Source organism: Glycine soja, chromosome 20 (genome assembly GCF_004193775.1).
Source record: "Glycine soja cultivar W05 chromosome 20, ASM419377v2, whole genome shotgun sequence".
Classification (NCBI taxonomy): Eukaryota; Viridiplantae; Streptophyta; class Magnoliopsida; order Fabales; family Fabaceae; genus Glycine; species Glycine soja.
Genome location: NC_041021.1, coordinates 49353486 through 49364711, shown reverse-complemented (window position 1 = coordinate 49364711; position 11226 = coordinate 49353486). Strand labels below are relative to the sequence as shown.

The 11226-nt window shown below is 34.6% G+C and overlaps 1 protein-coding gene across 6 annotated transcripts; it reads left to right on the top strand.

The window, feature by feature from the left end:
- Positions 1-248: 248 nt before the first annotated feature.
- On the top strand, positions 249-10344 carry LOC114403214 (5'-3' exoribonuclease 4-like). 6 transcript variants are annotated; one of them, XR_003664618.1, is made up of 22 exons: positions 249-885; positions 1100-1202; positions 1965-2041; positions 2129-2320; positions 2501-2620; positions 2714-2776; positions 2867-2995; positions 3087-3251; positions 3467-3544; positions 3771-3857; positions 3946-4026; positions 4305-4400; positions 4978-5048; positions 5754-6049; positions 6135-6175; positions 6280-6354; positions 6877-7028; positions 7121-7228; positions 7312-7387; positions 7888-7970; positions 8794-9773; positions 9900-10344. XR_003664618.1 is itself a non-coding variant. In XM_028366025.1 (22 exons), exons 1-22 carry the CDS (start codon positions 679-681, stop codon positions 9380-9382), a joined length of 2799 nt encoding a protein of 932 aa, XP_028221826.1. In that variant the 5' UTR covers positions 252-678; the 3' UTR covers positions 9383-10344. The 6 variants fall into 6 exon arrangements, 5 of the variants coding, with proteins under 5 accessions (XP_028221824.1, XP_028221825.1, XP_028221826.1 ...); XM_028366025.1 differs by having other exon boundaries at positions 252-885; positions 5754-5882; positions 5973-6049; positions 8794-10344; XM_028366026.1 differs by having other exon boundaries at positions 253-885; positions 5754-5882; positions 5973-6049; positions 7124-7228; positions 8794-10344.
- Positions 10345-11226: the final 882 nt, after the last annotated feature.

Below are 11226 nucleotides of genomic sequence, written 5' to 3'. Positions count from 1 at the left end.
TAAATAGTTCATAACCACAAATCATTGTGTATTTTGTGTATATTAACTAGCGCAATGCAAATTTGTTTAAGCTTAATTATGATCTCAAATTTAAGTTTTAATTTCTATAATAGTTTTTTTAAAAGTCATATTTTTTCTTTGGACAACGAAAGACGATTACATTCTTCTTTTACAGATATAAAGGTGAATCAATTATATCCGAAATAACTAATCAAATTACCAAGAGGGATTGAGTTTAGTGGCAGCGGTGGGGTTAGTCTTCTATGAGGTGAATGTGATACACCAAACTTCATTCATATTTAGAGCTCTACTGTGTCAATTTGTCAAACACAATACCTGCAAAGGAGAGAACAAGACACTAATAATGTGTTTGAATTAGATTTATAATAGAGAACATTTTCATGATAAAAACAAAATTATATTTTTTTTCTCACGGTGTTATCATGATTTTGTGAAATAAAATTAATTATTATGTGTTATTCAAAACACTATAATATGAATTAATCTGGTTTGACTATTCATTGGTGTCTGTGATCGGATGAACAGAACATCCCTGTTTGTCAACCAGCACTTTCCCGTGCATTCCAAACTCTAAAACGACACAGATCCAAATCTTTCTTCTCTCTCTTTTTTTTTTTGTCGTTTTCGAACCATCGGAGCTGAGCTTTTAAGTTTACTATGGGAGTGCCAGCGTTTTACCGGTGGCTCGCCGACCGGTACCCGCTCTCCATCGCCGATGTCGTCGAGGAAGACCCCGCCGTCGGCGACGACGGCGTTCCGTTTCCAATCGACGCGTCTAAACCTAATCCCAACGGCATGGAGTTCGACAACTTGTACTTGGACATGAACGGCATCATTCACCCTTGTTTTCACCCTGACGGCAAGGTTAGTACATAACGTTTTTTTTCCCCCCATCATTATTCCGAGCCCAAGGGGAATAACAAGTTCCGAATTTCCGTTTCAACTTCGCTGTTGAAGTTCTGCTACAGATTTTCTTAACTCAATTCGATTAGTTATTATATAGTGAACTGATGTTTCTGAGTTGCTAAGTGGTTTTGGTGAACTTACATTCCTGTGATTTATATGTCTTCAAACGCAGCCGGCACCTGCTACCTACGATGATGTGTTCAAATCAATATTTGATTACATTGACCATCTCTATACGTTGGTTCGTCCAAGGAAGCTTCTCTACCTTGCAATTGGTATGTATGAGTACAATTATTTTTTAATATATTTTCTCATTTTCCCTGCCATGTAAATGCCACATATTAACATGATTAGTTGCGCAAGTGTTGGATTTCCGATCTTGAAGTTAAACCCTAGGGTTCTTATACTCTTTGGTCGTACTCTTCTCTTCCTCCTTAGTAAATTTTCATTTTCTAGCAAAATGTACTTGACTCACATGACACTGAACAACACAAGAGTGCTCCTCTTGGCAAGTACTCCCCTGCAGTACTCCTCTAGGATGGAGTGCTCCTTGACTCAAATTCACATTTTATAAATAAAGAAAACTCGATATCATGTTATAATCAATAGCTTATCTGGATCTATATAATACCCAACAAGCTACAAAGGCAAACATCCTGATTAGCCATTCCTATTCTAAGCTAGAATAAGATAATCTATAATAGGAAAAGGCTCAAGAGCTCTATAAAGTAACTGTTTAAATAAGTGTGTATGGTGAAGATCAAGACAGTTGCTTTCCTTAACATAGTCACCCACATTAAAACTCTGAGCCTGGTGAATCAAAACTTACGTATATCCAATTTTCCTCTAACTACAATCCCTCTGTCTGTCTGCCATGTTAAGAGTCTTAGTTTTTTAGCATGTAATTTTCAAACTGATAGTTCGTGGCTTCTGTTTTTACTTTAAACCTGCTTTCTCATTTCATCTGTTTCTTTTTACACGTACCTTTGTTACCCCTTCATCTTTTGCCTCTTGTTTCCTTACTTTGAAATTCGCAGATGGTGTTGCACCAAGAGCCAAAATGAATCAGCAGCGTTCTCGGCGCTTCCGAGCTGCAAAGGATGCAGCTGAGGCTGTAAGAATGTTAATATGCTCATGCTTACTAGGGACTCCTTTTTTTGTGATGAAGTTTGAATTACTGTGCTTATGTGTAACATTATAGGAAGCTGAAGAGGAAAGGCTGAGGAAAGAATTTCAGAGTGAGGGAAAAGTTTTGTCTTCTAAAGACAAGCCTGAGACTTCAGACTCAAATGTCATTACCCCTGGAACTCAATTTATGGTAGCACTGTCAGTATCTCTCCAGTATTATATACAGACTAGATTGAACCACAACCCTAGCTGGCGGAATACCAAGGTGCAATTGACACCCCATCCAATTAATTCTTTATGCCACTTGATACCTTCAAGATTGGATGATTCCTTTCTGTGGAGTAATGTCATCTATTTTTTTTTTTCTTTATACATCTGATTTTCAGGATACTTTGTCTCTATATATTTATTTACGGGGCTGCATTGGGTGATTAATTATTTGAAGGTTATACTGTCTGATTCAAATGCACCTGGTGAAGGAGAACATAAAATAATGGAATACATCCGGTTACAACGCAACCTTCCTGGTTTCAATCCAAATACTCGTCATTGTTTGTATGGGTTGGTGAGTTTTTGTCATGTTTTGAATTTTCATCTTATCTGCTTTTGGTGTATTTATCCTTTCCTTGATTTTTGCATGATATGATCCTTAAACCAGGATGCTGATTTGATTATGCTCTCCTTAGCTACACATGAGGTTCACTTCTCAATATTGAGGGAGGTTAGTTTCCAATGTATGAATTTTTTTATGATATTTTTAGCTCATTGATCTCTATGGATTGTCTCAAATGATTACTTAATGCATGGACAGGTAGTTACTTTACCTGGTCAACAGGATAAGTGTTTTTTGTGCGGCCAAGCTGGCCATTTTGCAGCTGATTGTCAAGCTGAGGATTTTGATTCTCCTGATGATAGCCCAATTCACAAGAAGAAATATCAGGTTGGAGAATTAGATTCCAGCATTTTGATCTGAATCTTTATTTTTCTATTCTGTTTATTTTCAATTTTAGACTAATTCATTGTATTCACAGTTTCTTAACATCTGGGTGCTGTGTGAATATTTGCAATTTGAATTGGAGATACCCAACCCTCCTTTTGAGATTGACTTTGAACGAGTAGTGGACGATTTTGTATTTCTATGCTTCTTTGTTGGCAATGATTTTCTTCCGCATATGCCAACATTAGAGATCAGGGAGGTAAGCATCCAGAAAGCACCGTGTTTTTCTGAGCTGTAGCTTGAAACAGAACATATGGCATTGCCATCTGCATCTTGTTACTACTTTATTTAGGATGTGGGATGTTAACATGCTTAGGTTATGACTTATGCCCTTGTGTTCTGCAGCATATTTCAATTTGTCTTTCTATTTATTTGTCATTGCTATTATCTTTAATAAACTTTCTACTATTTCAGGGGGCTATAAATTTATTGATGCATATATATAGAAAGGAATTTACTGCCATAGGTGGTTATCTTACTGATGCGGGCGAGGTAAATTTCTTTTCTCTGTAATCAAACTATGTTGTATAATCCTTTTGTTTGTTAGTATGTTACATGGTTATAATTTGTTCTTGAACATGATGCAGTCTTCTCCAACAATTATCGCTTCTTCAGTTGCTTGTTTTGTGCTGTGGATATATATAACCCTTAAATCATCAATCTGGAATTCCTTCTTTTTCATTTAGTGTTGCAATGTGAATATCTTTGTACCCCACAGGTTTTCTTAGATAGAGTGCAACGATTTATCCAGTTTGTTACTGTTCACGAAGATCAAATCTTTCAGAAACGAGTTCGCATTCAGCTGGTATTCTGCTTTGTAACCAATTTCATGAACTGATATTTCTTAGCTATAGGTTACTTCCGGGAATGTAATTCTTGTTATTGTATTACAGGCTGCCGAAAATAATGAAGAGATGAGAGCTAGGGCAAGAGGAGAAATGCCTGGAGAACCACGAGCCTCGCTTTTGGATAAGGTTCAATATTAAGATATATTGCCAGATTATCTTCTGCATTTTTCTTTGCTAAATTTAGTGTTTATGTGTTGACTTTCTAGTTTCTAGAGCATGTTTTGGAATCCACCATAATTGCTTTTCTGAACTGCCAAAGTAATTCTTCTGGTGTTCCCAAACACACTCTAAGGGTAGCATGTTTACGATAGCAAAGCTAGGCCAATGTTGGGCCCATCAAATCTAATTGAGCAATCTAGAAATGCTGATCAAATTTTAGAACCGAATGTTTCTTATTTTTTCAGGTTAAATTAGGGGAGCCTGGATACAAGGAAAGATATTATGTTGAAAAGTTTGGTGTATCAAATCTCGAGGAGATTGATAAAATTAAGAAAGATATTGTAAGTTCTATGTCTGAACTAAGATAAGTTAATCTTGTAAAAAATTCCGCAGTTCTTGGATCCCTTGATATGCTTTATATTCAAATCTAATACACGTGATTTATTCTTTTAAATACCAATAGTTTCCTTTTATATGCATTCTGGACTGGAAAGGAAAGCATGCAAACATTTTCTACTTTTTCTTTTAAATTGATGTGGTTAGAGGGTCTTGATTCTTGAACTTTTTGGTACTGTTCGTTTTCCTGTGTTCCAAATGAGGAAAGGGAGTCTGCTTATGCCCTCCAACTGTATGTTGTCTTCATATGGGTTTAAATCTGTTGATACTGGTGGAAACAAAATTCAATGTTACACCAAAGAATATCTTTTTATTTGATAAATATTTTAGAAAATCTAATGTTAGACATAAAGTTGACATCATGGCATTCTTAATAGGGATAGATGGATTTTCTAATTCTGAATATTTTGCTTTCTTGTGACAAATATTAATATCCTACTCATCCTCATTAATTTCTGGCTACTGGCTTAGTATGTAATACATATAATTAGAATTCAGCTCATTGTTTTAGTTGTCTTTTAGGTCTTGAAATATGTGGAAGGCCTTTGTTGGGTTTGCCGGTATTATTACCAGGGTGTTTGCTCATGGAAATGGTTAGTGATAATTTTATTTATTTATCAGTTTCAGGTTATTTTTTATCATTATTTTTCCCATGATTGACTTGGTAAGTTGGTATGTTTACATGCATGATATGTTTTTAGTAACAAATAACAAGTTTTGGTGAAAAAACACCGCTGTTGGTCTCTCTGAAAATCAAATACAACAACTACTTGAGCCTGTTGTAAGGCTAGAAAGCTGTTCGTCTAGATCTTTAGTCATCATTATTATTATTTGCTTAAAGATATCTTAGGGTAATGGATGGGCATCCAATAAGAGGATCTGAATATTATAAATTATAATTATACACTTTAAAGATGATAACACAGTGAACAATAGCGTGTTTCTTTCTTTTTTTCGTAATTGTATTAAATTGATTCATGTGTAACTTGATGACTGTAACGCATTCATTCAAACTCCACATGTGTTCTTCTTTAAGCAAAATTTCCAGGTCGCACATCTTTCCCTTTTGGGTGAACTTCAATGCTACTCCTCTGGACTTCAAGTTTCATAAACTGTTATTGTCCCAAAGATGGTTGCTAGCAGGAACTTATCTTTGTGGTTTCAGAAACAATTTAACAAAACATAATAATATATGTAAATTGATGTGAATTGTTAGGAGTCTTCCTACATTTTTAGTTGAATTATCATCCATGACTATTTTTCAATCTGTTTACTATTTACTTTTATTGTTTCTTCAGGTACTACCCATATCATTATGCTCCATTTGCTTCTGATTTTAAAGATCTACCTGATCTGGAAATAAATTTCTTCCCAGGAGAGCCATTTAAACCATTTGATCAGCTCATGGGCACCCTACCTGCTTCAAGGTTTCTTCATTCTCTTATGGTTAGACTTATTGATCTGGAAAATAAATTTCTCTCATGCTCTCTGTTCAACTTATTTATTTCTTGTTACAGTTCAAGTGCACTGCCTAAGAAATATAGGGATTTGATGAGTGATCCTTCATCACCTATTTTTCACTTCTACCCTGCTGGTGAGATAATTTGTCTATTAATTATTTAGTCTGTTATGTTTACATATTTTCTTGTTCTGATATTACATGGATGCCTTTTTGACAGATTTTGAGATTGATATGAATGGAAAACGATTTGCATGGCAGGTATTATAGAGTTTTTACAAATTTGAAAGGCTTTAGAATGAAGTGGGAGTTAGGAGTTAAGGTTAATTTTTATTTTTTTTAACTACTGCTGGGGTAATTTTCAGGGTGTTGCCAAGCTGCCATTTATTGATGAGAAGAAATTGCTTGCTGCCACAAGAAGGATTGAAGATACATTAACGGTCTGGATTTTTTGTGTGAATGTGTGTGGAAGGGGAGGGGGGCTTGTTAGTATATTTATGATTATTGACTAAGAATACTAGTTTTGTGGTCCAAAATTGATAGTTGTTGAATTGCATGAAAGAATAAACTGTAAAATTAAACCTTGTGGTTCATCTTGAATTCACTAGGAGACTTTTTGTGTCTAAAATAAGCTCAGAGTTGCATAAAATGTGTCCAGCAGCCTTGCAGGAGGAAATGCAGCTGCAACTCATGAAGTAGGAATTGTCAAATGTTGATTGGCTGTATCGATTTTTAAATGGATAAAATATTTTTAAGTGTTAATGATCCTCCTCTGTTCTAGTTTTGCTACCAAATTGCTGGAAGATTTTGCTTTAGATCTTTACTTCAATAGATGTTTCAAATAGGTAGATAAATTTGATATATGTTCTTGTCAGAGTTGTTCATGTTTTGTAGCAAAATAATTCATGAAAGCTGCTAATTCTTGTGTCTTTAGTGCTTAATTTCAGTTTTGTTATATGCAGGAGGAAGAACAACTTCGGAATAGTGTGATGCTTGATTTGCTATATGTCAATCGTGCACATAATTTGGCTGCACATATCTTATCATATTACCATGTTTGTAGTCAATTACCCCCACATGAAAGATGTGTTCAGCCAATTGACACAAATGCTAGGTTGGTGAATATCCTAATGGTCATCACTCGTCATTTGTGAATTCTGATAGCTATTTAATAGGCTCATATGCTTGTTTTGTTATCTTTGTTAGCAGTGGCGGGATGAACGGATATCTTTGGTTATGTGAAAGAAATGTTTTCAGCTCTGTTGTATCTTCTCCCATCAGTGGATTGCAAGACATTGAATATAACCAAGTCTTGTAAGTTTTCTCCTCTATGACTACACCTACGGAATATTTTAATCTTCTGTAGAAAACTCATGTTGAGTGCTTTTGAATTTCAGAAATATTACATTTCTTAACCCTCGTAGACACGATCATATCCCAAAACCTCCAGATGGTGTAGTAATACCCAAAAAGGTTTGTATACAGACTGTCTGCTCTTATTGTTCATCCAGTGGATGGAGCTACATAATTGTTGTTTATTTATTTACTCATAGGCCGACATTCTTGTGTCAATAACTATTTACTAGGCTTGGATAGTTGGCACGAACAGACTCATCTATGGTTTGACCTATTGTTATGGTTTATTGTTCTCTTTAACTAGATGGTGATACATGGTAGAAATAATAATACTAAATGTACTTAGGAAATAGTATCTTCATGTATATCATGTTTAAATGCATTTAGTGTTCCTGGGTGTTGGCATCTAGGGAATAGTCTCCACTCAAAGCCTATATACGTAGATGTTTTACCTAATCTGTTTACTACATTTAACTAAATAATAAAGCATTCTCATTCCCTAAATTCTCTCTAAATTATTCTGTTCTATCTCTCTTCCTGTCTAATTCAACAATGCCTGCTGTTTCATTCTTGGTTCAATTATACAGACCACACTTTCACATTGTTTTTATTTGCAGGTATTAAAAGCCATTGATATTAAACCTTTTCCTGTGCTATGGCATGAGGACAATATTGGTCAAAGACAGCAAGCAAGAGAAAGGTGAGAATCTGTTCCTATGTGGATGTCAGGTTGCTGCAATATAATTCTCATGTTCATGCTGGCTGGGTTTCAAAGATACAATATTGCAACTCTGCCAAAACTGATGGTTAAGTTTAATGTTCCAAAGGTTATCAAATCTTGAACTGCCAAACTAACTTTTGAATCGTAAATTGTAAACCATATCAAATTGTAACATTCAGAGACAATTTAAAATAACATGAATGCACCCCACAGTGTTTCTTTTATATGGTATTTCATCCTAAGAACAGCACCCCACAGTGTGGACAGTGGATAATAATTACATTGTGTAATCTTATGTTTTAGCATGAGAACTGAGCCCAACAATGGAATAGCTACCAAATAGGGTGATTGAATGACTATGTGAAAGTCCAAATTTCGAAAGAATGAAAACAGAGCAATGAATAAATAAATAGAGTGCATTCAGTAGTGCTCCTTCAGGTCTTTTTCATTTAACAACTTAAGCATATCTAATTTTTCAACTTCTTTGATGAGAATTGATGAGAGATAAAAAAAAGAAACAAAAATTAAGGAATCACTGAATCATGTGAATCATATTGGTTATATGGAATTACAGTTTGTTGTCTTGTATTGACAAAACTTCTGAGAAGTAATTATCAGTTTTTGCTTCAAGTAAGTATACTTGTGGAAAATCTAGAAAAATCCATCATTTGTAAGTTGAAAAGTTCTCAATGGCTTTCAAGCCAAGCATGTAATTTTCTTTATGCATGAAACCTGGTATTTATTCTATTAGAGATACTTTGAGAGACTTGCCTTATCTTTCTGTATGTGATGAATCCCACAGGCTACAAGTACCCGGAGCAATAGCTGGATCTCAACTGGGAGAAGCAGCTCATCGACTTGTCAAAAATACCCTCAACATTAAATCAAATAATACCTCCCATGGATTGCTGGAGCAACCTCCTGTCCATCATACAATGAACAGGCATCGATCAGCTGGATATGGAAAATATTACGGTGAGAATATAAGTGGTTATTATGGACAATATAATCACCATGGCATCACTAGACCTAAATATGGTGGACAGAATGACAGACAGAATTTGAAGATACAAGATAGGTTACATAATCAAGAACAGTTTCACAATACGAAAAGTGAGTTTGTTGCGTTAACAATGGAGGAAGGAGAGAGGCCTAGGTCATCGAGGCTTCCAAATTCCAGACCAGTTACCAATTTACAACCCCGGTTTATGCAGAACATGGATCCTTCAATACCACCTCCAAAGTGGATGACTAGAACACCACCTATGAATGGCATGCATACTAGGCATCAAGAAGCTGCATTGGGGCCAGCAACTCATGATAAGCAAACCAAGAAGGTTTACCAAGTTAAAACACGACAGCCAGATACACCAGAATATGGGAAGCAATAGTGGTTGTTATGGAATTTATCTGCCTTGTGTTTGAGGTGCCTATTCTTTTCTCTGCCCGCTCCTCAAATTGCAGCTATGCTCTCTTTGTGGTCATCCTTGTCAAGTAATTGATTGTAGAGGTGCATGAATTTGATTGCAATTCGATACTCTAATGCCATTGGCAGATCAATGCTGTTTAAAGTTTTCTTTGATTCTAATGTGAAGTAAAGATCTCGCTTCGCAGTGTCTTGAATAGACATGATACCACATTGATAGTTGGCCAGACTTTGGAAAGGTGGTAGAACTAGCCACATATTTGCGGTTTTAAACAAATACTCATGGAACTGGTTGCGAGTTAAACAAAATTTACGGGCTAGGAATCAGCACAAGTGTTGTTTTATTCCATTCCATGGTATGGAACTATGTTATTGTTTTGTGTATGTAAAATCCTGTATGGCTTACTAGCTCTGCATAACAATTAACCTGTATGTACACACCTGATGTGAATAGAATTTAATTTGTTTGATGGGAAATGTAGGATATTTATCTGGGATTGTCATGCCCAGCATCTGTGACTGTATGTTGCACGGGATATAGAAACTATTACATGGATCAAGCTGCCCTAGTGACTGACAATTCCGCTCAGCTATATTTGATGAAGGGTCCAAGGGGAGGGGGATGAACTTTTATTTAAAGCATATTTTCGACGTACCCAACGGAGTATGCTTGCGGCCAAAGCATTTAAATTCTAACATTCAGGAACGGTGATGCTCTTGTTTTGGTGACTTCTTTGATCTTGGGCCAGGCTACATTGTGTCAATCTGTCAGGGTTCACTATCTTAAAAGTTAAGCAGCATAGTACGGTTCAGTTCTATTTTGGGCAACATTATGTTTCATTAGTTTTTTAATTTCTATTAATTAGCTTACAGTATTTATAGTTAATATAAGTTATAATGATAACCAGATAAAATGCTAACAGCACATGTTTTAAGTCTATATTTCAACAACGTACAAAAATAGTTGTTTATTCAATTATAAATTCTAAGTTGCAATAATAAAAATAATAAAAAGTGGATGGTTAAAAAATCAAATCAAACTACGATTTAGTTTAAGATTTTATTTGGTTTATTTAAGTTTTAAGCATATCTAGCAATTATATTAAATTTTTTTCTGATTGGTTCAAGCGCATTCCTACACAAATTTGACGTCTTTAAAATGAGTATGTATTTAAAAGGAGCATAAAATTATAATCGTTAACTAAATGTTTAATGATTACAGTTATGATAAAACACATAGAACAATTCGATCCTCTGTATTATTTTCTCTTTTCTCTCCTAAATAGCTTTTAAAGTAATAATATGTACCCAAAACAAAGTAATGAAACCATGAATAATATCGTAAGTGTTGAATATTTGTTAGTTTGGTCCCTAAATTGATAAATTTTACTAACGTTTAGCTACTAATTAGAAGAGTTTTTAAATATTTGAAGGATTTCTTATCATGCATTTTAACATTAGATGGATTACTTAATTGATTTAAAAATATTTCAAGGATTAAATTGATGGTTTATTAAGTACTTACAAGTTGCATGTATGAAATTATTAAATTTTACTGTTTTAATTTTATTATTATAATTTTATATTTATATTTTAAAAATATAGTTTTTATTTTAAAGAAGTGTAACCCACCTATCAAAATGCCTTTACTTTTAAATATCCAATTCTAAAAAAATCGTAAAAAAAATAGATTTTGTGTTTGACATATTGACATACACTACTACGTGTTTTACACTAGATTGGATAAATTGATGGATAATGTAGTTTATTCCGAAATTATGTTGAGCTTTCATGAAAGTATGGTTCACT